This window comes from Rhincodon typus, chromosome 10 (genome assembly GCF_021869965.1).
Source record: "Rhincodon typus isolate 14 chromosome 10, sRhiTyp1.1, whole genome shotgun sequence".
In the NCBI taxonomy this organism is placed as follows: Eukaryota; Metazoa; Chordata; class Chondrichthyes; order Orectolobiformes; family Rhincodontidae; genus Rhincodon; species Rhincodon typus.
Genome location: NC_063341.1, coordinates 22290950 through 22316972, shown reverse-complemented (window position 1 = coordinate 22316972; position 26023 = coordinate 22290950). Strand labels below are relative to the sequence as shown.

Here is a 26023-nt window from a genome sequence, read left to right as displayed (position 1 = left end):
CCCGCCTCTTCGACCTGTTTGTTTCCTCTCCTCTATCCATCTTCTATCCGCCTCCCCCTCTCTCCCTATTTATTTCAGAACCCCCTTCCCCTCCCCCATTTCTGATGAAGGGTCTAGGCCCGAAACGTCAGCCTTTCTGCTCCCATGATGCTGCTTGGCCTGCTGTGTTCATCCAGCTCTGCACCTTGTTGTCACGATGAGTCAAGTCTGCCCTGAAGAGGGCGCCAGCATTTGCCACTATCAAATATGGCGTCGCCCCGCCCAAATGGTCACGATAGGTCGCGTCGGTACTGACGCGAATAGAGTGCGCCGGCGCTTGGATAGGGGCCCGGTGTGGTGTTTGAATCGAAAAGCGCGGGAGTGGCCTTGGCCGGAGACTGGGAGAAAGAGGAAGAGGGAAGGAGAGAAAGAAAAGGAAGCGGCGGCGGCGGCGGCAGCAGCAGCAGCATCATGATGGAGCAGCCTCCGGGCTTTTGGTTCATCCGCAAGGTGAGGCCTCCCGGGCCACGAGGGTCTTGTTGAGCTGTCCTGGGCTAACAGGGAAGGCCAAGCTTTGGCTGTTAACATCCTCCCAACCCACCCCACCCCTGCAATATACCAGCACGAATCCACTGAAAATATTGTTGAAATGGAATGCATAGTGTTTTACTATGATGCCCTTCATGGCCCCAACAGCATTTAAAGCTCAATATTTCCAGTTGCACATGAGGAATAGTGAATAGTAGGACCCCATGAAATACAGAGGATCAGAGGGACCTTAGTGTGCATTTCCATAGATTCTTGAAGGCAGCAGGACACGTAAATAAGACAGATGGGATACTTACCTTTATTAGCTAAGACATTAGCAATAAAATCAAAGAAGATATGATGGAGCTGTATACATTGTTACTTCGGTCCCAACTAGCAGTATTGTGTGCAGTTTTGGTCACCACACAAGAAGATTACACTAGAGTGGGTGCAGAATAGACTCGCCAGGATATTGCTTGGGCTGGACTTATTCAGCTATGAAGATGGGCAGGTGTTGTTTTCCTTACAGCAAGAAAGCGGGGGGGAACAAATCTGATTGAGGTATACAAATTCCTGAGGGGCATAGATGGGGTAGAATAGAACAAAACTTTTCCCTTTAGTGGAGGGTTCAATAACGGTGTCACAATTTTTGTTAAGGTGCAGGAAGCTTAGAGGAACTTTTGAGGAAAATAATTTTCACCCAGAGGGTTTTGGGTATCTGGAACTAACTGTCTGAAAGGGTTGTAGAGGTGGGAACCCACGAGACATTGGAGAACTATTTAGATGAGTATTTGAATTTCATAGTGTACCAGGCTACGAGCAAAGTGCTGGAAGATGGGCTTAGAATAGATGAATGTTTGATGACTGCCATGGATATGATAGAATGAAGAGCCTCTTCCTGTTCTGTAAAAACTCTATGACCCTAAAACGATTGTGACTTGGTTAGCTTTTATGAATTGAATTCTCCTCTGGCTCATTACAATAATGGCAGCCATTTTGGTATGAATTTAACATGATGTGAACATAATCATAATGTTAAGCTAAGGAATCTTTGTGCACCAAGCAACCCTTTGAAAAGGGGCAGACTACATTTTGAAAGAAATATGGTTCTCATGATTAGTGGCTGCAAACTGCTTTGGGATAAGGAATTATTTTTAAGGGTATTCTGTGTGGTGACTGTAACTCCCTGATTTCTGGAAATTGGACCTAATGAAATAGTGTCCCTGGGCAAACAGTATTTTGAGAAGAGTCCCCTGTTTGTTCGGGTGTTGTGATGGTAGCATTGTCTATGTGATGGAAGGTGTCTTCAACAGTGCTATCACGAAGCAATAACCTCACTGTCACCCAGTTTGGGTTCTGCGAGGGCCACTCAGCTCCTGACCTCATTACAGTCTTGGTTCAAGCATTGACAAAAGAGCTGAATTTCAGAGGCGAGATGAGAGTGACAGACCTTGACATCAAGGCCACGTTTGACCGAGTGTGGCGTCAAGGAGCCCTAGCAATACTGGAATCAATGAGTATCGGGGGCAAACTCTGCTGTTTGGAGTCATGTTTGGTACGTAGGTAGATGGTTGGAGTCAGTCATCTTAGCTCCAGGACATCTCTGCTGGAGTTCCTCAGGGTAGTGACTGAGGCCAAACTATCTTCAGCTGATTCATCAATAAGGTCAGAAGTGGGAATGTTCACCATGATTGCACAACGATCCGCACCATTGCAACTTCTTTGCTACTGAAGCAGTCTGTTTAAATGCAACATAATCTGGACAATATTGTGGCTTGGGCTGACAAATAGCAAGTTACATTCGCACCACACGTGCCGAACAATGATAATCTAACTACTGGCCCTTGACAATCACTGAATTTCCCACTATCAACATCTGTGGGGTTACCTATGTCCAGAAGCTAAACACAATGGTGACAAGAGCAGGTCAGAGGCTAGGAGTATTGTGGCAAGTAACTCACCTCTTGAGTCCCCAAAGCCTGTCCATCTTCTACAAGACAAGTGTCAGGCCTGGGATCCAGAACAAAGCAGCCCAGTTTGACGGGCACCACATCCACAAGCATCCACTCCCTCCACCACCGATGCTCAGTAGCACTATCTACAGGATGCACTGCAGAATTTGACCAAAGATCCTTAGATTGCACCTTCCAAACCCACACCACTCTCCATACTGACTTAGAAATATATTGCTGTGCCTTCACTGTCACTGGGTCAGAATCCTGGAATTCCCTCCCAAACAGCATTCTAGCTCAACTCACAGCATGTGGACTGCAGCGGTTCAAGAAGGCAGCACACCACCACCTTCTCGAGCAATTGGGTGTGGGCAGTAAAAGTGTTGGCCAGCCAGTGAAGCCCATGTCCCATGAATGAATTAAAAAGAACTGGACCCTGGTGCAGGTAACACTGAAAATATATCGGTACATGAAAGCGCTTTAGCGTCTACCTTTGCCACTCAGCAGATAGTGATCAGTCCCTCAAACTCACTTAGTTCTGTGAGAAGACTACAAATTCTATGCTTATCGGTACTGGGCTCCCAGCTTCTGTGACCCTGAATTTGGTTTAGAAATATGGTTATTGTTGACTGTAGAAAGTTTTTTTTTTTTTTTTTTTTTAAAACCTACCTCTGCCAAAGCTGTTGCTTACCTGACCTAGTATCCCCTTACCTTCGATTGTATCAAATTTTATTTTATAATGCTGTTGCAAGGTACAAGATGTTACTATAGTCATGCTGATCTTGTGCTGAACAGAAGTGTGAAAAATAACTACAGTGATATATTTGTACAATAATTTGTATGAACTGATCCTCCCATGTTTGAAACTTATGGCAACCCTTTGAGGTACTGCAAAAGTATTAATTCCTGTTTTGTCATACTGCTTCCAGGTGTTTAGCTGGCGAGCAGCAGCTTCAGTTGCTTGGTCTGTCTTGCTGCTACCTGTCTCCACAACTGTCTTTATACTGCTTAGTAGATTGAATGTGTTCCATCCTATCCAATGGATTACAGGTATTGTGCTCATGATCTTATTGGAAAAGAAGCAATTTCCTGTTGGAGTGAATTGGTCAGTGAGGCTGTCTGTCCTTTTATTATCTTTCAGATTCGCTGGATCACTTGAATAGTTCCTATATAATCTTTGCAATTCTGGTGCTTTGTGGAGTCGTAGTGACTATCGGTATCTTCAATACAGAATTTTACACAGGTATTAGAAGTTTGTCATTGAAACGAGCAAAATTCTGTGAATGCTGGAGATCTTAAACAAAAGCCAAAAAAATTACTGGAGAAACTCAGCAGGTCTAAGATCACCTTTGGAGAGAGAAACAGAGTTAATGTTTTGAGTCCATTATTACCACCTTGGAACTGAAGTAAGGTGGAAAATTCATTCTAGTCTTTACCACTCACAATGCAGTACCCTCTCTATTGGGGAAAACGAATGCGCACTGGGTGACTGCTTTGTGGAAGGTCTCCATTCAGTAGGCAAACGTGACCCTTACCTTCCAGTTTCTTGCCATTTCAATATGCCACCTTGCTCCAATGTGACGGAGGGAGCCAAGGAGAAGATGAACAAAAGTCAAGCAATTGACAAAGAATCCAGCAAGGTTGAAGCAGTGAATCCACACAGACTTAAATACAAAGCATTTAAACCATTGAACCATTGATTCCTCAGTAAGGAAGGCAAATGGGCTAACAGGATTTGGATTAACTGAAGTTCAAATGAAAATGGGATACCAGCAAGGAGATTGGACTTAATTACCTCAACGCTTTTTTTAAAAAAATTTTTAAAGCCTGAGAAAGGTGATCTGATTTCTAAGTATTTTCCTCCTTGCTATATCTTCCTGTCTGAAAGTCGCAGCCTCCATCATGCTTTTGCATACAATAATATTTGTTCTTTTCCTTTATGCAGTGGAGCCTTCTATTCCATGCAGTCGTATTGCACTTGTGGGAAATGTGTTCCATCCTCGTCGGTTTATCCATTCAGTGGTGCATGCAGTGATGGGGATGCTCGTGGCATGGTGTGCAGCTGTAATAGCTGGGGGACGCTATCAGTTGATCAGTGTACCTTGTTCATCTCAGGACAGGTCAGCATGGAATTAATAGAAGTTAAGAAGTTTGTAGAATGTTTGTTTGTCGAACATCTTTATTTGTGGTTAACAAACCCATCTACTTTGACCATTTTTGTCATTGCAGTTCGTCATCCAGCAGCCACATGTGCCTGAATGAGTTTCACGTTTTCTTACTGATGGAAGGAGCCTTTATAGGATACAGTTATAGTCTTCTGTATTTTGTTAACAACTTCAATTATTTGTCATTCCCAATTTTACAGGTAATATTTATTTCTTTGAATTCTACTTTTGCGTAGAGTAATAGCAGATAGTTGTGTTGAAAAGCAAATACAGTTTCCCTATTTTAAATGCATTGGCTCTTCAGCCAAACTACAAACTGAAACCCTTTTTACATGGTTTGCCCTACTGTCTTTTAAAACCGACATGCCATCTAAGCACTGCTTTTTGACTCTTCTAGTTTTCGATTCTATTCTCTTCGCCTCGGAGATTTCCAGAACAGTTCCCCAATTTCTATTTCTGTACAGTTCTTAATTGTGATGGATTTTGTTTTCAAATTCTTCTGGGATCTTGCCTGCAAACAGTGTCCCAGTCAAGGGGATAAACAAACCACTTGCTTCTAGGTCTCTTCTACTGTGTAGCCTGCCTTCTGCTGTGCCTGTTTCCGTTCTGTCCCTCCTCTCTTGTCCCTGGACCTTGGGTAATGTGCTTGGTAATTGTTCTTGACTTCAGGAGATAGAGGTCTAAGCTTGTTGCTTCATTCCTTGGTGTGAAAAGCAAGGGAGGTTATTTTGTATTTTATATCTATCGCAATACGGTTTCATTTAGCTTCCAACCGCAGTTAACAAAACTTGGCTAGATTTGTAATCCCTTTAACACGAGCTGAACAAGCTAGAAGCTAGAGAGCCATTGTTGGGAGTTCCAAGTGATCTGAAGGTGGAGTGTTCATCCGTCATTTTGTGACATCACACGGTCTTTCTATAGAATTTTGCAGGTGTGTGTTTGTGTATACTGCTGAAACTAATCTGGCTTCCTTGAAGATATAGATGTGTGAATTCACTGCTCACTGTGGAGATAAAATGTAAGAATAGGATGATCTCCAGTCTGCACGTTTAGTTTGCGTCACATGGGTTAGAAGTAGAATAAGTTGGAGTTTCAGGGATCACTGCTATGAAGGTTATGTACCTGTGCACTTGGTAGTACCCCCGGTCGCTGTTTTTAAACATTTTACTAATTGTCACTCAGTTGTATGATATATTTCCATATTGCATCTGTGGAGTAGTGCCTCAATGTAAGTTAATACTCTCTGCTACTAGAGGAGAATTTGTGGAAGAAGGAAAATAATCATTCTGTTTTTTTTTTTTACAGCAATTCAAGTACCCACGCTTCAAAGGAAATCTGTCTTTGGTCATTAAGTACAGTGCTGTGCAGTCTCTGTATTTTCTCAGGAACTACTGCATCCTTTACTACTTTCTAGGTAATCTACATATTTGACATCAAACTAGGTGTTCCCATATGTTGCTGGTTGTGTAATGTTTAATAAGTATTGTATGTTCCCTTTTCACTATAACTGCTTTGGTGAGTGGTTGATTATTTTTCTCTTTTTATTTTGTTTTTTGCTCATCCCTCAGTCACAGCAACATTTCTTTTATTTCTTCAATTCCCCATCTGACTTCAGAAACTGGGCAATGGAATACTCAGAATCAAGCAGTTACTGGTCTCTTCCACTTAACATTGCTGTGGCCCACTTTCTTGCTTTTGGGAAAATGTGATTCCTGTCAGTCAGATCTTTCAGCAGAAATGTGCAGGATCCTTAAATTAGGAAGAACTTGTCCCGAAGCTGATAATTTGTTGGAGAATAGCGGAGAAGAGTCTGAGCTAGAGGTGGAGCTGCATTCAGAAATAGTATGTAAGCAGAGGTCAGGAGGCTGGTTCTTAGAGTTGTATCTAGGAGGGAGGAATTGACTAAGAAGTGAAATTTAGCTGCTGTGTCATGGACATCAAACCAGGTACCGTATGTATTCTGGCATTCTGAAATGGGTTTATTTTTGTTTAAAACCAAAGATTTGTTTCTGCTGTTTACTGTGTGAAATTTTCAGTTGGTGTATTTTTTTTTGAAGCTATATGCCTTTAAAAATATTTCAGTTTCCAATTCACTGTTATGGATCGATTTGGTCTGTTTTGTTTTTTGTAAAGTAGAAAAGTCCAGTTTGAGCAGAATGCACTCTTTACAGGTACTGCCAATTGTACTTAAGTAGTGCTTACAAGAAATTGTTTGCAAAGAACATTTCTTATGTGGTAGAAGATTTCACATCCATGTAGGGTAAAATAATATCTTTGGAGCATGCAATTTCTAGATACATTTTTTTTCTATCTCCAGAATATTTTTTCAATGGTACCTTTTTTCTCTCACCAGGTTATGTGCCGAGGGCCTGGATAAGTGCCTCAACAACTCTTCAAAGAGACAGGTTGGTGAACTGCATGAAAACTATTGAGTCATTTAATGTCTTATACAGTGTTTTGTAGATTTGGATGATTTTTTTTCTTTCTGTTCTTACCTGAGTATCCTAAAGCCACCTTCACACTGTCTCGCCCATTCTAAAATGCGTGAGCTGAAACTTTGAGGTGCAGTAGCTGCTGATATTCAGAGGCAATCAGAAGAGTCCCAAGCTGTGCCCAGTAATGTTTAGCCCCATATGCGTGCACACCTTTTATAACAGAAGTGATCAGTATCTGGAAACTATGCCAGCTTTACACAGACAAACTGTTTCATTTAGTTAGTTTCTGCAATGATAATTCATTTTTAACCACCTCAGCACAGGGATTTTAAAGCCATTTTTACCAGTGCAAAACTTGATCTGGCTGAGGTCAGAGAACGCTGAACAAATTGGGGGTAAAACCTGAGACTTAATGGCCTGTAGTACCAGACCACACATTGCATGTTTTCATTTGAATAGTTTTAGCGGGCTGTTGGATTGATCCTTAAAAATTGAGGTGGGTAACTTTTTGTTACAGTCTGTCTATCATGCTTTTTACAAATGTTTGCTGCCCTTTAAATATTTGAGTGTGATGAGTTGAAAATCTGCTTGAAGTGTTTGTAAAAACTGAATCTGTTTCAGGCAGAGTGCACCCCCACAGACACACACCCCTCACCCCTATCACCATGACCACTGACGTTCACCAAAATTCAAGAACTTTCATTTATTTTCTCCAAAGACCCTTACAAACAAGTGTAAATTGGTGGAACAAATTGGTGATGTTTTTATATTGATAATATGTAACATACACATTAGGAGCAGAGGTGGACCACTAGACACCTCAAGTCTGCTACGTCTAATAAGATCAGGCTGATTTGCTTGCCCCATTTTCCCAATTACCCTTGGAAATCTTTCACCCCACTTAAGCATCTATCTACCTCAGCCTTTAAAAATGTTCAAAGACTCTGTCTTTCCCCTGAAGGTGATGAAAGCAGAAATCCAAAGACACAACTCTCTGCAAGAGAATATTTCTCCTTTTCTAGCTTATAACTTGAATAAAATAACTATATTTTGCCCTTTTGAAACCTGTTGCTACTGAGAGTTTCAGTTGGGAATGAGGGGTGTCGTCAAAGAGATTGTGGTCAATGCTTAACCTCCACATTTCTTTTTAGAAAGCAGCATGTCTGTCAGATGACCACAATGTGGTGCAATATTTCCAAAAGTAGTGCCAATGTGTGAGTGAGCACTTGAAACATCATCTGTCTATAACTTTTTCTGAAGTGCACAGCATTCCCTGGATAGCCTGACAGGATTGTTCGACTTGCCGCTGCTCTACACAGCCTGGTTAAGTGGTACATTTCTTTTGGTCACCTGGTACATTACATGGCTGCTGTTTAAAATCTTCATCACTGAGGTGAGTGAGGAATACTAAGGTATCAAGTTAAAGGGTAGCACAATTTATATAAGAGTTTCTGAATTTTTATTATTTGTGATACAAAGTTTCAAGATCTTGAAATGTGTGTGCAAATGACAGTATTCCAAAGGTATTAAAAGAAGAATTTTATTAGTGGGCAATTTTTTTAATTCTGATTTTTTTTTTTTGAAACTGCCAATTCTAGTACAATAGAACCCAGTTTTCATGTTTATACATTGGTGAAAGTTTAGCTTCCAAAATGTTGAGCAATTTCTGTTCAGCAGCAGTTTTGATTTCCAAAATAGACTCTGCCAAGATGAGCATTCAAGTGTTTATTTTACATGGTCCAAATCTTGTTTGAATCCTGAGAGTTTTACATCAGTCACTCTATGCAAATTGAAAATTTCTCAGATTATCAAGATAGCAAAGTGTTGAGAATTGGCAATTTTGAATTACAGCCCAAATTGCAAAGCCATTGTTACTTCACCTTGTTGCCTTTCTTTTCATCTTTTATTACATCACTCTGTACTCTGGTGTCAGGTTACATATGTCAAAGTTCTGTTATTATACTTTTCTTTTCTATGTACAGAAAGGTTGTTACCATTTTTTTAAATCCAAAATTCAGCGTAGGCCTGTTCTAACTGTAGTTTTTTTCAATATTTAATTCTGGACTTGTTCATGTCATGCTTTGTACTCTTGTCTTTTTTTTCCCCCCATTGACTCAGGCATTCCAGTTTCCTGTGCAGCCCTCATTTGGAGAGGAAGCTGATCGATGCCTCCCTAAAGTCCTAACAAACAATGTTTTCCCCTGTATGAAGGTAAACCAAATAATTGGTGTCATTAACACACACAGTACCTTTTTATTGTTTTATGAGTCTCTCTTCTAGGTAGCAGATTAAATTTACAGCAGGCAGGATGATAACGGAGTATTTCTTTTTCAGTATCTAGCATTGCAAGACTTGGCCTTACTTTCCCAGCATTCAGCTTCTCGGAGACAGGAGGTGTTCAGCCTTAGCCAGCCAGGTGTGAAGAAATCTTGCTAATGTAGTTTGGGGAAGGGGGTTGTGGGGTTTATGTGGGGGATTGGGTTATGATTGAAAGAGGGGGTTTTGGAGTTTAGGGGTTGGGGTTTGGGTGGAGGATTGGGGGGAAAGAGGATACTGGGGACCGGCTAATATCTTCATTTCTCTAGTAGCATATTTTACAATCCATTTCAAAAATAAATTTAAATTTTATGGTACTGTGTGGGGAAACATGAGTTATAATTTTAGTCGCACTACAATATGATAATGGTACTACAAATGAACATCAAGTGATTGCAGCTCTCATTATCTGCATTTTTGCATTTCCCCCGCCTTAACCTCTTCTTTCTCCTAAAACACTCTCTCAAGTTACTCAGCAGATCCATTGCTACAGGTTTCCCTTGACCCAGTCGTCTCTTCTCTGATCTTATCTCCATTTTCTTTTATCTGTAACCAGGCTGCATTTATAACAATCACTTCATAAAGAAAACTGAAAGTAGGTTCCTCTCAGTTATGTAATTTATGCTCTGTCTTTTTTTCAAGAATAGCCCGCTTCTCATAATTAATTATCTTTCAAATTCTCGCCAGTGCTTTCTAGTCCCATTGGTGTTGCTTTACTCTATTTTGCAAGTTATGGCATTTTGTTGCCCAACCATTCATTTTTTAAAAAATTACTGTTGTTAGTTCCTTGGTTATTTGGTGTAGCTAATCACTTTTCTGTTTTTGAAGGTGGTCATCCTCATAATTGGATAGCCATATCAAGTGAATGCTTAGCCTTGCTAAATGACTTAACCCAAAAACTGACGGATTATCAGGAAACAATTGCTGCTAATGGTCGAATTAAATCCTATCCGATCCCTGTGGAAGGACATCCGCCAAGCACTTCAGGTCAGGCTTTGACCTCATACAGTTAAAAATGCTGCTGCATAACCTCTTTTTGGACCAAGGGAGTAATAGAGCTATGGGGCCAGGTCATTGAAAAGGACAAAAATTGGTTGAGTGACTATCTGAGAGAATTATTACCTGCGAGACCGGTGAGCGGGGTAGAAATTAGTCAGAACTACTTGACCTGATGACCTTTTCTTCCATTTTATCGTTGACAACAGGAACACCAATGGTCTAATTTGATTCTGAGAACTTGCCCAGAGTTGTTGCATTTATTTCCGATCACTTTAGCAATATAAAGTTGCTTTGGATTTTTAAAATATTAATTAGTTTTCTACATAAGCTTGATAGTTGACCAGTAGTGATCATCTTGTAATAAACCTAATTTGAATATGCACAGCCCAGATACAGATGTGCAATTGTTGTAATGTTTATTCCTCCCATTTCAGGAACTTCCTGTCTTGAAGAGCCTGACAGCTACCAGCCTTCCTTACAGACGCCACTCTCTGCTCGTCAGCGGCGGGGCCCTCTGCCATCTTCATTGATTAAGTCTTCAGGCACTTCATTCAGGAGCTTGCTTGGTTTCCCTTATGCACCTGATCCCTGTAGTCCTCTTGGTTCTCCTGCTGCTGTGAATCGCTTCAGCGATATGTTAGACTTGGGCTCTCCCAGCTTTAGCTCTTCACCGACTCCTAATGAAATGCGAAAGGGGCCAAAGCTCTGGACCTCGGCTTCTAGTTCCTCAGGTAGCTTTCTATTGTGGCTGGTCTACAGGAAGCTATTTCATAGAAAAGATCTTATTGCAAGCTAATTTACAGAAAATAAAATATAAAAATTGACACAAACATGAATAGTTAAAAATTGGGGCGTAGCACAATTGAAATGTATAATTTGATGGCTGGACTGTAGTGTCCATTTTCTAAATTGGCAAACTCAGCAATTTTGGGGGGAGATTCAGTAAGTGGCAATTGGTTTAGCATCGGTTTATTTCCATCTACAATTTTATTTCTGTCCTTCTTTTGCCCCCATCTGTCCTTTGTCACCACATTTCTGTCCTCTCCCAACAAATCTGAATTCTAAATAATACCAGTCCCCCTCTGCATTAACCAAATGTTAATGTACACGTTTTTTTTACCGCACATGCTAGTAGGTCTAAGGGGGCACTTGGCCAAGGTCAAACTTCTCCTCACATTACATTTTCCCACAGGCAGTAATGGCTAGTTGCCTCTTGTCATCAGCCTTACTTTGAAATAGTAATTAAGGCATTAGTTAACAAAACGAATAGGAAAGAAACTGAAACCAAGTAACTTTAACAGCTTTTACTTTAATCCAGTTGTACAAATGGGATAAAATTAGTAGAATCCTTAACCATATTAAGGGTAACAGATATTTTAGATTAATATTTCTTTGATATACCGGCATCATTGAGGTTTAACAGCTTCTGTGTGCTTTCAGAATATCCAACGAACACAAGTGAATTTTGTCAAGCTGTCCAAGCCAACAACAGAACTCCTGAAGTGACAAAACACAATGCAATTTCAGAATGGATGCTTCAGAGACAAGATCAGGTAAAAATGTCGAGTTTTGAATGAAGTAATCATTTTGCTTCCTGAGGTGGAGGACTGCGTAAAGATAGTATTTGGTTCTTTTCCATAGAATCCCTGCAGTATTGAAACAGGCCATTTGGCCCAACAAGCCCACACTGACCCTCTAATGAGCATCCCACCCAGACTCATCCACCTACCCATTCTCTGTAACCCTACATTTCCCATGGCTAACATACCTAACCTGCACGTCCCTGGATACTACTATTTAGCATGGCCAATCCACCTAACTTGCACACCTATGGACTGTGGGAGGAAACCAGAGCACTTGGCAGAAACCCATGCGCACATGGGGAGAATATGCAAACTCCACACAGACAGTTGCCTGAGGGTGGAATCGAACCTGGGTCCCTGGCGCTGTGAGGCAGCAGTGCTAACTACTGTGCTGTCCTAAGGCATGCCAATTTGATCTTTAGCCTTTGCTAAGGTAGATGATAATACCTGTGGCAGCTGTTGGGTCTTCACAGATTGCCTGCATCCCCTACCCCTCCAACTAAGATTACGGACTGTTGCTCGAGACGAAACAAAGAGGTCTTGACTGTGTGATATTTTGACCGTGTGACGTCTGAGGTTTTGGGAGCCGACAGAATGACTTCAACAGATAATGCTGCATTTAACTAAAACTTAGAGTTCTGTCATATTCAATAGTAATTTAGCACTCAGTGGCAATAGTAGGTGTAAAGTCCTGATATCCTAACTGTGTAACTAGGAGAAAATTTTGAACCAGCTGGAATCCATTCTTAAAACCATAACTTGATTCCTCCTGTACTGCAGAAGATGTAGTCAGAAGTCACATGACACCAGGTTTATTTGAAATCACAAGCTTTCGGAGCGCTGCTCTTTCACAATTAATATCTTTGCACCTTTGTTGCCCTCAGTCTGAAGTTTTGTTTTTGTGCTCAATTTTCCCACCCATGGAAGTAATCTTTCATTTTTTATGTACAGTCAGGTTTTGATTTACGTGGGAAAGGTGCTCCTGACTCTAGAAAACCCCTGATTCAGGAACCGTTAGAAACTCTCACTGCTCCAGGAAACCTGTCAAACATATCAGAATATATCCTGTCCTGACATCAATTGACATCAGAATCTGGGCCAGTTCTGATGGCGGAGACTTGCTGTTCAGAGTTTCATGTAAATAATTCACTGCTTCAGGTGTAGGTGTTAGAGGAGGGAACAAAGATTTGAAAAGCTGCCAGCCCAGTGAAGGATGTTTTTTCCGTTATTGTGTACTTTTTGCAGATGTTTGGTTTGTCTCTCATGGGTTTCTTTTGTCAGTGTCTGAATTTTCTATTTTCTTACATTTATTTTGCTAGCTGATGCATTTTTACACACATATAAGTGCATTGCAAATGCATGCCAGACTCTTGAGGAGATTCCACAGTGACATCATTGGGATCATCTTTCAATCTATGCATGGGTTATTTGTTGTTTTAAGTAAGTTAAATGGCTGGTTTCAATTATTTCAAATATGTGGCATGATTGGACAGTTGAAAAGAGCTGTAGTGTATTGTGGCACAGAGTTCAGCTCAATTCTGGATTGGTGGTTTATCTAGTTGGTTGTATTACGAAGTATGACCTTCAGCCTTTCTCCAGCACCTTTAAAATGAAATGTATTAATGTGGTTTTGAAATATGCTTTGTTCATTTAGGTTAAGTCTTTCTTGTCGAAGCGAGGGCTGGTAATGTATTTATTTAAAAAGGTACAGTTGTGAGTATAATTTTTGCTGCATCAAATCAACAGCATGTCAGAGTACGCCTTTCTGGAAATCATGCATGTTGCATGCTGCATTGCTTGTCCCTTTGTATTCAATGTAGTCTTGTTCAGCATCCTCGCATTAATGCCTCCGATAGATTCAATGATTTGTGTTATTTTGGGGGCTCTTCTTGGCACAGACTTTGTAATGAAATGTTTCTTTCAGTTTATTAGATGGAAGTTGTGCCCAGCTCATTTCTTTGGGGTAAAATTGGTTTAGAAATGTAAATGTAAATCTTTTTCTCAAATTTCTGTTGACTTTACTAATTCAAAGGGAATGTGAGCATTTTCACTTTGAATAGAGAGTATAAGCACACAGAATTGTTACAGTGCAGAAGACTATTCAGTCTATAGTGTCTGCACTAGCTCTCTGAGCATTTTGACTTGTTTCCAAACTCCTGTCGTTCTTCCTATATTTTTACATTGTTTGTATTTAAATAATCATCTCATAACTTGAATCTCTCAATTGAACCAGCATTCCAGACCTTGAGTACTCGGTGTAAGAAACATCTCACTTCCTAGTTGCTGCTTTTGCAAAATACCTGTGCCCTTGATCTCCATCTTTTTACAAGTGGGAGCAGTTTCTCTCCGTCTACTCTGTCCAGGCCTGTCATTAATTTAAAAATTCTTTCAAATCATCTCTTTATTTTCCTTAGGAGAAGAAAAAACTGTTCCGACTTCTCCAATCTATCCATGTAATTGAAGTTTCTTATTCACGCTGCAATACATTTGCATCCTTTCTGAAGTTTTGCAAACGTTTCATTCACAAGCTGTAAAGATTAAAAATAAATATACGTCTATATTCATAATACATAAGGGCTCAACATTCCTTTGTAAGATAGGCTTCTGTTTGCGTCTCAGATTTTATAAACACTCTACTCATAATAAATAGTGTCATATCTTTCTTTTCTGCATTAATATTTTCCTGAAGTTTTAGCTCCTCAAGCAGGAAGTTAATACTGAGCTTCTCATTCTGATTTAAGCAACAGATTTCAAAGGATTATGTTGTTTCCATCTTTTAATCCTTTTGGCTCTTCAAGGGACTCCAGAATTGAGGTTTTCAAGTTCTGACCATGGCACAGCTTAGATTAGCAGCTATGTATCATGATTATCCAGACCCAGTACAGTTGCATGGCACAGGTAGTCTGATCATACTTAGTATTAACAGAAAAGAGATAACAAATACACATGAAATGTTTGACGCTTACAAAACAATTTTTGTAATTTAACCGAAGTAATTTTCACTTCAGTCAAATAGCAGCAACTGACCACAAATTGGGCAGGGTGTTTTGAGTGTTTATTATCATAGATCCAATGAAGTTAAAATCTACCCTTTTTTTTTTGGAAAATTCAGGATACTCTAATCCTAATTGATCAAAGGGCCTGCAATCTTGTCCTTCACATCAGCTTCTGATTCAGCAGAGATATCTGTGGAAATTGGTTCCATCAGGCAGAGTTAGTCTGTGACCACACAAGGTGAAGCCATTGTTTTCTTTCATGAATAAGGAGGCAAATTAGGAAAAAAGTTCAAAAATTAACAGGACAGCATTAAACTTTTAAGGAGATGGATGAAGATTTATACCACATTTTGGGAAGCAAAATAGAGAGTAGTACTAGAATGGGGGAGGGTGAAAAAGTTACAGGAGTAACTCTCACATTTTGTCTTTTCTATCTTTGTTGCACTAGATTTTACTGACTTTTGTATTTTCAGAGGTCCAAACTGCTTGTGCTTTTCAGTGTTAACTAATCATGGGTTATCTTTCTATTGTGCATCCAAATTACTTAATACTCCTAGAATGATCCTTTGTTTTGGTTCTTGTCTCTCATCAATAATGAGCAGTGGACTACCAGATCTGATTTTGTTTTTAGTATTAGCAAATTTTTTTTATGCATGAAAACAAATGTGCGATGTCACGTATAGAAATGCCAGTGAAGCTAATGCGTTAGGATCCAGTGTCAAATTACTGTATAAGCTATCTTTAAATAAATCGAGCATTTTATTGTATCCATTGCTAATCCTGTGAAGCATAAACAGCAGCAGAGACCCATTGAATTGAATGATGTATTTCTGTACTGTAAATTTTAAATCTATGACCTGCAATATTCTATTTAGAGCTCCAAACCACTTTAAATAAAAAAACAAAAGATGCTGAAAATCATCAGCTAGTGGGGCAACATCTGTGGAAAGTTCATTGCACCTACACTTTGAGATACAAAGGTCTTTGTTAGGCATGTGAGAGAAATAAAGTTTTTTAAAAATCATATTTCCTACAAGCTATCTTTTCACTTGACTATTTTCCATTACTTATGTCTGAATTTTATAAAAATGAAATACACCGTGCTCAATTTTATCAATCAGTACGTTGCTTTGGAATGATAGAGCAATGGCTTTGAGTACGTTCCGCTTGGTAGTTGTGATGTGTGTGTGTGTGTGTCTGACTGACATACCATGTTGTTTCAAAATCCCTGCTGCTGTGTCTTGTCAATTTTTCTTACAATGCATGTTTTCTTTTTAAGTTATTTCTTCGTAATGAAGAGAGATTAGGTTTAATTACATTTTCTTTTCAGCTCCCGGAAGCTTCAAGTCAGGCTCTATTTGCCAACAGTCAAGCACATATATGGGCCCTTGAAGGTATGAAATATAGCATTTACAGAATGAAACCATAATTATTAAGGAATTTCTTCCAACCATCAATATAATTCCATTTAATGTGAAACACATATTTTATAGTAAATAAACCCAAATGTTATGGCAGTTTTTCATTAACATTTTGTGGTTTATAGTTCTTCTAACCCACCCACTGAATATGTAGCCTTTCTAAAGTACTTGTAAATGCTGTTATGGACCAGACCAGACCCCCTCAAGATATTTTCAGAAGGTAGCCTAGACCCTAACTTTTTCTTATTTTAAAGGTTGATGTGAAGTGTCATATTCCAGATATGATGTGACTGGTCGAACTACTTGACATTAAGCAAAACACAATTTATGTAAATCCTATAATTAAAATGCAAATCAAAGAAAGAGGAATTTAGAATAACTTAACTATTGGAAAACTTAACCGAATAATAGATACAGTACCTATCACTGTTCCAATATGTTAAGATCCCATAAGACACCCGTTTGACAAAAAGGCAAATTCAGGCGCAGATTCTTGCATGCAGTTCTCATGAGAAAATTCAGAGTGTAGCAGCTAAGAGACATTTACTAAAGCTTTCAACTCTTGAGACCTCAAACAGCTTCTGCTACTAAAGCTTTTAAAAAAAAAAAAAAAAAGAACTAAAAAGCCTGGGATAACAAGGTGCAGAGCTGGATAAACACAGCAGGCCAAGCAGCATCAGAGGAGCAGGAAAGCTGACGTTTCGGGTCTAGACCCTTCTTCAGAAATCTTCTAAAAAGCCTGGTATGTGAGAGCTGGCCACACCCAGGCTGCTTCCATTGTTCCAACTTTTTAACAAAAACACCCCAAGGCTTCACAAGTTGTTTTTACTGAAGTTGTCTTTGAGTAGCCAGTTTGACACCTCTGCCTCACAACCTCTTTTCAAAAAAAAAGGACAAAATAACCTTCTAAAGTGACAGCATTATCACAATGTCATTATTAAGGATAAAAACAAAATACTGCTGCTGCTGGAAATCTGAACCAAACAGCAAGAACCCTGGAGAAACCCAGCAGGTCTAGCAGCCTTAGTGGAGAGAAAGAGTTCACATTTTGAGCCTAGTACGACTCTATTTCAGAACAGAAATGAAGAGTCATATCAGGCTCAAAACATTAACTCTATTTCTCTTCCCAGGTGCTGCCACACCATTATTGAGGAATTGTTCTTTAACAGCCAGCTGTTTGTTTTCACTTTTATCTAACTTGTGTGCTTTATAAGGTACCCAATGAATGCTTGCCTGTAGAAATTTTCAAAAGACTGTAAGAGGTAGAAGCAGAATTAGGTCATTCAGCCCATTGAGAACATCTGATCTGATAATTCTCAACTCTACTTTCCCGTCTTTTCACCATAAACCCTTTATTCTGCGACCAATTTGAAAATTTGCCTATCTCAGCCTTGACTATGCTTAACAACCAGTTCGTACAAGCATCAGCGGTAAAGTAATTCCACAGATTGACTACTGCCCAAAAAAGAAATTTCGCCTCATCTGTTCTAATTGCATGACCGCTTATTCTTCCATTATGCCCTCTGATCCTAGACACTCTCAAAGGGAAACGATGTCTCCACGCCTATCTGTGAAACCTCCTAAGAATCTTGTATGTTTCAATAAGGCTTCCTCAAGTCTGCCAAATCTACTCTTTAGAAAGCAAATCCCTCCGTGTGAAATCAACCCAGTGAACCTTCCCTGGATTGCCTCCAATGCCAGCATATCTTTCCCTGAGATAAGAGACCAACACTGTTGACAGTATTTGACCTGTAGTCTGACTAATGTCTTGAATAGTTTTTAGCAAGACTTCCTATTGTTATACTTCATTCCCTTTTGAAATAAAGGCCGACATGTGATGTGTTTTTATGCATGAGAACTCCCAAATCTTTCTGTGCTGAAGCCTTCTATAGTCTTTCTCCATTTAAATAATATTGAGTATCTCCTCTTCCTGCTCAAAATGCATATACCCACATTTTCCCACAGTATATTTCCATCTGCCAAGTTCTTACCCACTCACTTAACCTGTCTATAAACCTCTGCAAACACCTTGTCATCTTTACAACTTGTCATTCCATCTATTTTTCTGTCACCTGCAAACTTGGCTATAGTACGTTCACAGCCTCAACCAAGTCAATTATATATAATTTTAGGGCTGCTGTTGTGTAATTTTAAAAATGCCTTTCATTCGTCCTGCCAAAATGGACAATAGAATATTAGGGCAGCACGGTGGCTCAGTGGTTAGCACTGCTGCCTCTCAGTGCCAGGGACCTAGGTTCGATTCCAGCCCTGGGGCGACTGTCTGTGTGGAGTTTGCACATTCTCCCTGTGTCTGCATGGGTTTCTGTCGGATGCCCCGGTTTCCTCCACAGTCCAAACATGTGCCCGTAGTGCCCAGGGATGTTTAGATTAGGTGGGTTAGACATGGGAAATACAGGGATGGGGGAGTTGGTCAGGGTGAGATGCTCTTCGGAGGGGCAGTGTGGACTTGTTGGGCTGAATGGCCTGTTTCCACACTGTAGGGAGTCTGTGAAGAACATCATGATTGTTTGGACACATGCTTTCCAAATTACTCTCCTGTGAATATCCAGGTTAATACAGGCATTTTCTTACACACCACTTTTGTTGTGCATCAGATTACCACCTCCAACTTGGAAAAAATGTTGGCTGTGAACTTCAGTAACGCCCTATCCCTATATGCTCACCACACATCCTGTATACAGCCTGTAACATGTAATAATTCACTTTCAATCACACCTATGCCACAGAAGGAATGATAGAAATGAAAGTGTGTAGCAGCAACAGAAACAGATGACTGATCAAACCAAGTTCAACAGTATATCGTGTGTTGCATGTGCAAGCACTTCATTTAATTATTTACTTCTGGTAATACTTCAATCTGCCACACTATTGTTGTCATGCTATTTCAGTGTCTTTTCAATTTTCTTGTTAGAATCTTTTCAATTGAACTGTAGTGCTGTACATTACTTATCTTGAATCCGATTTTCGCTGAATTGACCCTGTTGCATAATCTTTCCAGATGCATTGTTGACCTGATCGTAGTTTATCACATGCCTTTAACACTCTCTTGAACAATAATCCTTTTTAAAATTAAGGATTTTTCAACTTTCTTCCATTGTTTTGTATTTATTTTGTTAGATTACTTAAAGTCTACAACAATCTTTACCTTTCAATTGAAACTCCTATATTTCAGGATTGTTTTTGATCTATTCTGTTGTTGCCTCTTCGGTTTAGATGTAGTAGGAGTCATGAATATATATTTAATTCCAACCAATTCTGGTGAAAGGTCATTAATCAGAGATGTTAATTAGTTCCCTCTACAGATATCAGAACTGCAGAGTAAATTTCCAATATTTTATGTAATTTAAATTTATCTCATTCTCTACTGGTTGTAAGCTGATTACAAAAAGCATTTTTTTTTAAATACTGAGGTTTGACACTATCCATCTGACTGCGTAATAGGATTGATCAGATCAAACCAATATTGGATGGGGTTTCAAATCACAGTGAACTGGAGTGTCCAATTAATTGACTGTTGTCAACCCAAGCTGCTGATTTGCAGGATTGAATTATCAATATGCTCAAGGGCTTCAAATTGAGCCAAAGAACCGGATTGTTTTGAGCATCATTTGTCATTAGACGTACTGAATAAATTTAATTTAATAAACTTAATTTAAAAAACTCCAAATTGCAGAATAAATTGAGAGCAACTTGTTTTTTTTCCAGGTTTTATGCTCCGTTATTAGTCAACCATTAGCTAGCACAATCATTAGTGACTTTCTGCAGCTTGGTTAAACTTTTAAATGAACAGATGAAAAAGTACAGCACAGGAACAGGCCCTTCAGCCCTCCAAGCCTGCACTGAGCATCGTGCCCTAATTAATCTAAAAACAAACCTGCCATTTTTCAATACGTGTCCCGCTGTTCCCTCCCGATTCATGTACCCATCTAGGTGCCCCTTTAAATGTATTCAATGTGCCTACTTCCTCCACCACTTCTGGTAGTACATTCCAGGCTGCTACCACTCTGTGGAAAAACTTCCCTCGCACATCTCCCTTAAACTTTCCCTCTCTGACCTTGAATCTGTGCCCCTTTGTAATTGAAACTTCAACCCTGGGAAAAAGCCTATCCTGTCTATGCCTCTCATAATTTTGTAGACCTGCTATCAGGTCTCCTCTCAGGTGCTGTCTTTCCAGTGAAAACAATCCTAGTCTTTTTAACTTTTTCTCTTAATCAGTGCCCTGGTGAACCTTGTCTGTACTCTCTTCAAAGCTTCCACATCCTTCTGGTAGTGTGGTGACCAAAACTGCCCACAATACTCCAAATGTTGCCTAACATGGGTTTTATATAGCTGCAACATGTTTTGCCAACTCTTGTACTCCACGCCCTGGGCAATGAAGACAAATATGCCATGTGCATTCTTAATCACCTTGGCTACCTGTGTTGCCACTTTCAGGGAACAGTGGACCTGTAAGCCCAGAGCCGTCTGAAAGTTAGTGTTCCTAAGGGTTATATAATTTACACCTAAATTTGATCTTCAAATGCATCACCTTGCATTTGTCTGGATCAAACTCCATCTGCCATTTCTGTGCCCAAGTCGCCAATCTATCTATATCCTATTGTATCCTTTCACAATCGTTGGCACTATCAGCAACTCCACCAATCTTTGTGTCATCGGCAAATTTGCTTATCAGACCAGCCACATTTTCCTCCAGATCATTTATACATACTACAAACAACAAAGGATCTAAGACTGACTCCTGTGGAACACCACTAGTTACCGGTCTCCATTTTGAAAAACTTCCTTCCACCACTACCCTCTGTCTCCTCTGACTAAGCCAGTTTTCTATCCATCTAGCCAGGCCACCCCGAATCCCCTGTGATTTTAGTTTTTGTACCAACCTTCCATGTGAGACTTTTATCAAATGCCTTACTGAAGTCCATATAAACTACATCCACAGCCCTTCCCTCATCAATTATCCTCATTACCTCTTCAAAAAATTCAATCAGGTTGGTGAGACATGACCTTCCCTGGACAAAACCATGCTGCCTGTCACTAACTAGTCCATTTTCTTCCAAATGTGCATAAATCTTGTCACTCAGTATTTTCTCCAAGAACTTCCCCACCACAGACATCAAGCTCACTAGCCTATAGTTTCCTGGATTATCCCTGCATCCTTTCTTAAACAAAGGAACAACATTCGCTAATCTCCAGTCCTCTGGAACTTCACCTGTGGTCAACGAGGATGTGAAGATATCTGCCAATGCCTCAGCTATTTCCTCCCTTGCCTCTCTGATTAACCTGAGGTAGATTCCATTTGGTCTTGGGGACTTGTCTATCTTAATGCAATTTAGGATTCCCAAAATTTCCTCTTTCAATATATTGACATTCTCTAGAGTATTCACACACTCATCCTTGACCTCAACATTAGTCATGTCCTTCTCCTTGGTGAAAACCGATATAAAATACTCATTCAGGATCTCCCCCACTTCCTGTGGCTCTAAGTATAGCTTCCCTCCTTCGTCCTTGAGTGGGCCTACTCTTTCCCTTATTACCCTCTTTCTCCTAACATATGCGTAAAAAGCCTCAATGCTAAGTAAATATACCTAATTACTTGCTGTACCTGCATACAAGCCTTTTGTGATTCGGGCGTTAGACACCCAGATCCTGCTGCATTTGAACTTTGCAATCTCCCCATTTAGACAATATGCTTTTTATTCGTACTGCCAAAATGGACTATTTCACATTTTCCCATGTTTTACTCCATTTGCCAGATCTCTGTCCACTCACTTGACCTATCTATATCCCTTTGTAGCCTCCTTACGCTCTCTTCACAATTCTCTTTCCAACCTGCTTTTGTGTCATCAGCAAATTTGGCAATATACCTTCAGTGCTTTTCATCCAGGTCATTTATGTACATTGAAAATAGTTGAGATCCTTGCGACACATCACTCATTACCTGCTCCTATGATGCTGCTTGGCCTGCTGTGTTCATCCAGCTGTACACCTTGGTATCTCAGATTTTCCAGCATCTGCAGTTCCTTTATCTCTGATACTTATTACATCTTGTTAACCAAAACACTTCTATCCATGCTATTCCCAAGACCGTGAGATTTTATTTTCCCCAATAACTTTTTCTGTATTAACTTTATCAAATGCCTCCTGGAAAGGCAAAGTCTGTTGCAAATGCCACACATGAAGTTGTCCCTCACTGGTGATGTGTGATGATACCTGCTGATGCGTTGTTTGTAGTACTGGCATCTGCTTTGGAGCTTCTTAAATGCCATGTGGCACATTTTGGGGTTGTAGCATCTACCATCCTAACCAGGCCAGCATAGCTGCTTCTGCTTGATTGGTGGTAACATGTTTGGTATCCTTCTTCTAGAAAGGACTCTTCATGGGTGGCTTTCTCCTTATGTGAAATAACAGGATGCTTCATGGGGAAGTTATTGAGCTTTTTTACATGGCAGATATAGGTTGTTCAGATTTCACTGCTGTACAGCAATGTGTTGAATATGCAGGCCTTCCTGATGAGAATCTTTAGTTCTGTGGGTCAGTTTGTTTTTTCACATGTTTTGTTAGTCAGCCAAAGTTGTGGCTGCCTTTCCAATGCTTATGTATCATCAAAATATGGCTTATGTGTCACTGAGGATTATAGGCAGCAGAATGTGCTGACAACTGTCTTTCATATGTTATTGATTATGATCACAAGTGTTGACATAATACTGTGTTCCATAACTGCAGTTTTCTTAACACTGGTGAGGGAGAACATGACAATCATGAAATGGACATCCCCCGAGCCTTTGGAGCTGATCATCTGTCTGGGCAACTGTTGTTACATTGTCAGCATAAGGAAGTTCTTTTATCAGGACATTTTTATTTTGGCTTTCAGTCTTGATTGAAGTTTTCCATCTGCCCAAGTGTGGAAGTACACTACTTCCACATTGGCAGGGTAATCATTGATTAGTAAGACAGAGAAAAAGATACCAAATATAGTACGGCTAAGGCACAACCCTTTTTCAGCCCTTGATCTCAAAATTGTCAAGAGATTTTAGCCAGTAAACTGGTGCCATGGAAGTACCATAGGCAATGGAAGAATCCATATTTTTCTGGAAGTAGTGAGTTTTTTTTTGTTCTTTTGCAGGACTCTCCCACCTTGTAGCAGCCTCATTTAGAGAAGACTGCTATGGTGTAGTACAGACAACGTTATCATCCATTCTGTGTGCCATGCTGTCCCTCCAGGAGGTAAAATTTTATTTATTTGATGTTGGCACTGCTGTACACGGTGAAGTGTTGCTTTGTCGCATGGATTACGTTATTGTAGTAAATGGTCTGTAATTAAAAGTATATAGCGTATCTGAAGTTTCATATTATTTTTGCTTTGCGTCTCTCTCCACACGAGGTAAACCCCACTAACCTGACAAAACATGGTGAGTCCTGAGGTTAACTTAGATCCCATCCATGTTAGCAGTGTACTTCTGTCAATCAGAACCTCGGATTATATAAATGACTGAAATTCAGTTTTCAGACTTCTTTTCCACTTTGGAGAGGTACAAAATCTGTAAAAGCTCAGGTTTTGGCTACTTGCTTTGTTACTTAATCAGTTCCTACCTTTTGACTTATAAAGGAGAGTATATATCTACTGAAAATGCAAGCCTTTAATGCTGTCTGTTCTTTAAATTGCTTATAATAAAGTGTGACTGTTGGTGAAATAAAGATTCCTCATTCATTGACTATTGCATGGGGGATTCAGAATATAGGAGACTCTTTGAGAGTCGTATCCTGTCTTCAGTCATAGGTAATTCAGTATTCTTTATTTCTTAAGTAATTATGTGCATTTGTCTACTTATCTAGGAATTAGGTGCTTTCACACTTTGAATAATGTATAGGCTCGTATTACAATAAACATGCCAATTGCAAAGAGAAGCATCCAGCAGTTTACTTTTGCCTGATTTGAAGGCTGTCTTCACTTTTTTTGTATTTCCCACTACCTGCACATACTTGGAGCTATGTTAAAACGCTCTCAAACCATTTCAATTGCAATATTGGTATCATTAAAAAGACACAGTTTAAGTTCTGTAACTCAAATGGGATTTGGTTATAGGTCCCAGCTAAAAGGATAGCATGTTTACCCACTGCACCATTTAATTTCTGAATCCATTGGAAACCATGATGTACAGCAGGCCAGTCACCATCTGTAAGAGAGAGACATGATCAAACTTTTAATTTCATTAACATTATATTTCAGACTGTGTAAACCTAACTTGCCATTTTCTTTCAGGCTTTCTTTAGAATTCCTTTTCAATCTCTGTAATTCATACTTTTACTCTGATTGCATTATTTTTAAACAGGCCGTAGACAAACATTTTAAATTGCCTCATGCCTCCAGCAAACCACCTCGATCCACTGGCACTTTGGTGGATTCTTCTTATAAGACACTGAGGTTTGCTCTCCGTGCATCATTGAAAACTGCCATTTACAGGATAACCACCACCTTTGGAGAACACTTAAAGTAAGTTTTTCTCTTTTAGGCATGCTCTAATATTGTATTTATTACTAATATTGTATATATTACAAGATGCATTTTCAGAACTCTCACTGGCCTTGCCAAATGCATTGATAATTGTAATAAAACTAACTTCAGGTGAAACGGCCATTTTTCTATAAAGAGAACATTCAATTTTTAAAAATTCAATTTAGGAATTTAAAACATTCCGACCAGAAACAGGTTAATGCTGAATCATTTTTAATTTCAGAGCTGTCCACCTTTCGTCAGAACACAGAAAAAGACTACAACAGTTTTTGGAGTATAAAGAGTGAAGCGTTTGAAATTTTGTCGCTCCAGACCTGAGGCTACTCAGTGCAGAGACTTTATAATCCAGTTCCAACTTTGTCCTTTATTTTCAAACTAAAGTCTTTTTTTTTCCAAATCTTGCACGAGTAAATGAATAGTTTCAGTTTGGAACCTTTGAGAGGAATGATTAAGATATTTCTTTTGTTGGGGTTTTTTGTACATCTTTGTAAATTAGTCTGTGTGTCTTTAAAGAAACAGTATTTTTTTGTTGCAGTGCTATTTTTAGTTACTCAATAAATCAGAACATCCGATTTTTGACAGCTGTACCTATTCAGAAGTCTAAATAAATCTTTGAAATTATCTTTACATTTCTGAATTGTAGATACATTTCATCATTGGCATGAGGTAAAATGACATTATCAGCATGACAGCTTTTGAAAGGATTTTGTTGGATATAATTTTCTGTAAATGTCCAATGACAGTGATCTCTTAAACTTGCTGCGAGTAAAGAAAAATGGTATAGCAGCAACTGGTTATTTTCAGTTGGCAAATGTCCATGCATGGAAAGAAATTTTATTGCACCACTGAATTTCTGCAGTAAACAATGAAAGGCAAATGTAATTTGATTTGAATTTTAAGTTCAGGAAGAGCATAATGATCTGGATTTTCATTTCCTCTTCTCTCCTGAAACTCTTTGTGGCCTACAGTTGTTTTGTTTTTCCCCTATGGAACAAACCGTGGTGACAACTTGTTGAAGTGTACCATCAGCTAACATGTGATTCTATGAGCAACTTCACCTATAGAATTTGTTGCTGAAATTTATTGACTGTTTTATGCTCATAAAGTTAGTGTTTT

General features: G+C 39.4%; 1 protein-coding gene across 2 annotated transcripts; it reads left to right on the top strand.

The window, feature by feature from the left end:
- The first annotated feature begins 207 nt into the window (after positions 1 to 207).
- On the top strand, positions 208 to 25534 carry ndc1 (NDC1 transmembrane nucleoporin). Of its 2 annotated transcripts, XM_020528871.2 has the most exons (18): positions 208 to 489; positions 3389 to 3509; positions 3601 to 3702; positions 4405 to 4579; positions 4689 to 4824; positions 5930 to 6038; positions 6978 to 7029; positions 8320 to 8452; positions 9178 to 9270; positions 9394 to 9475; positions 10204 to 10362; positions 10809 to 11105; positions 11815 to 11927; positions 13612 to 13662; positions 16284 to 16347; positions 23519 to 23619; positions 24726 to 24886; positions 25131 to 25534. In XM_020528871.2, exons 1-18 carry the CDS (start codon positions 451 to 453, stop codon positions 25192 to 25194), a joined length of 2052 nt encoding a protein of 683 aa, XP_020384460.1. In that variant the 5' UTR covers positions 208 to 450; the 3' UTR covers positions 25195 to 25534. The 2 variants fall into 2 exon arrangements, with proteins under 2 accessions (XP_020384460.1, XP_020384461.1); XM_020528872.2 differs by lacking the exon at positions 13612 to 13662 and having other exon boundaries at positions 209 to 489.
- Positions 25535 to 26023: the final 489 nt, after the last annotated feature.

Coding starts and splice junctions, on each gene's coding strand:
- ndc1 (XM_020528871.2), top strand. CDS start 451: ATGATGGAGCAGCCTCCGGGCTTTTGGTTCATCCGCAAG. Junction 10,363..10,808: donor ACATCCGCCAAGCACTTCAG/GTCAGGCTTTGA, acceptor CTCCCATTTCAG/GAACTTCCTGTCTTGAAGAG. Junction 23,620..24,725: donor CCATGCTGTCCCTCCAGGAG/GTAAAATTTTAT, acceptor ATTTTTAAACAG/GCCGTAGACAAACATTTTAA.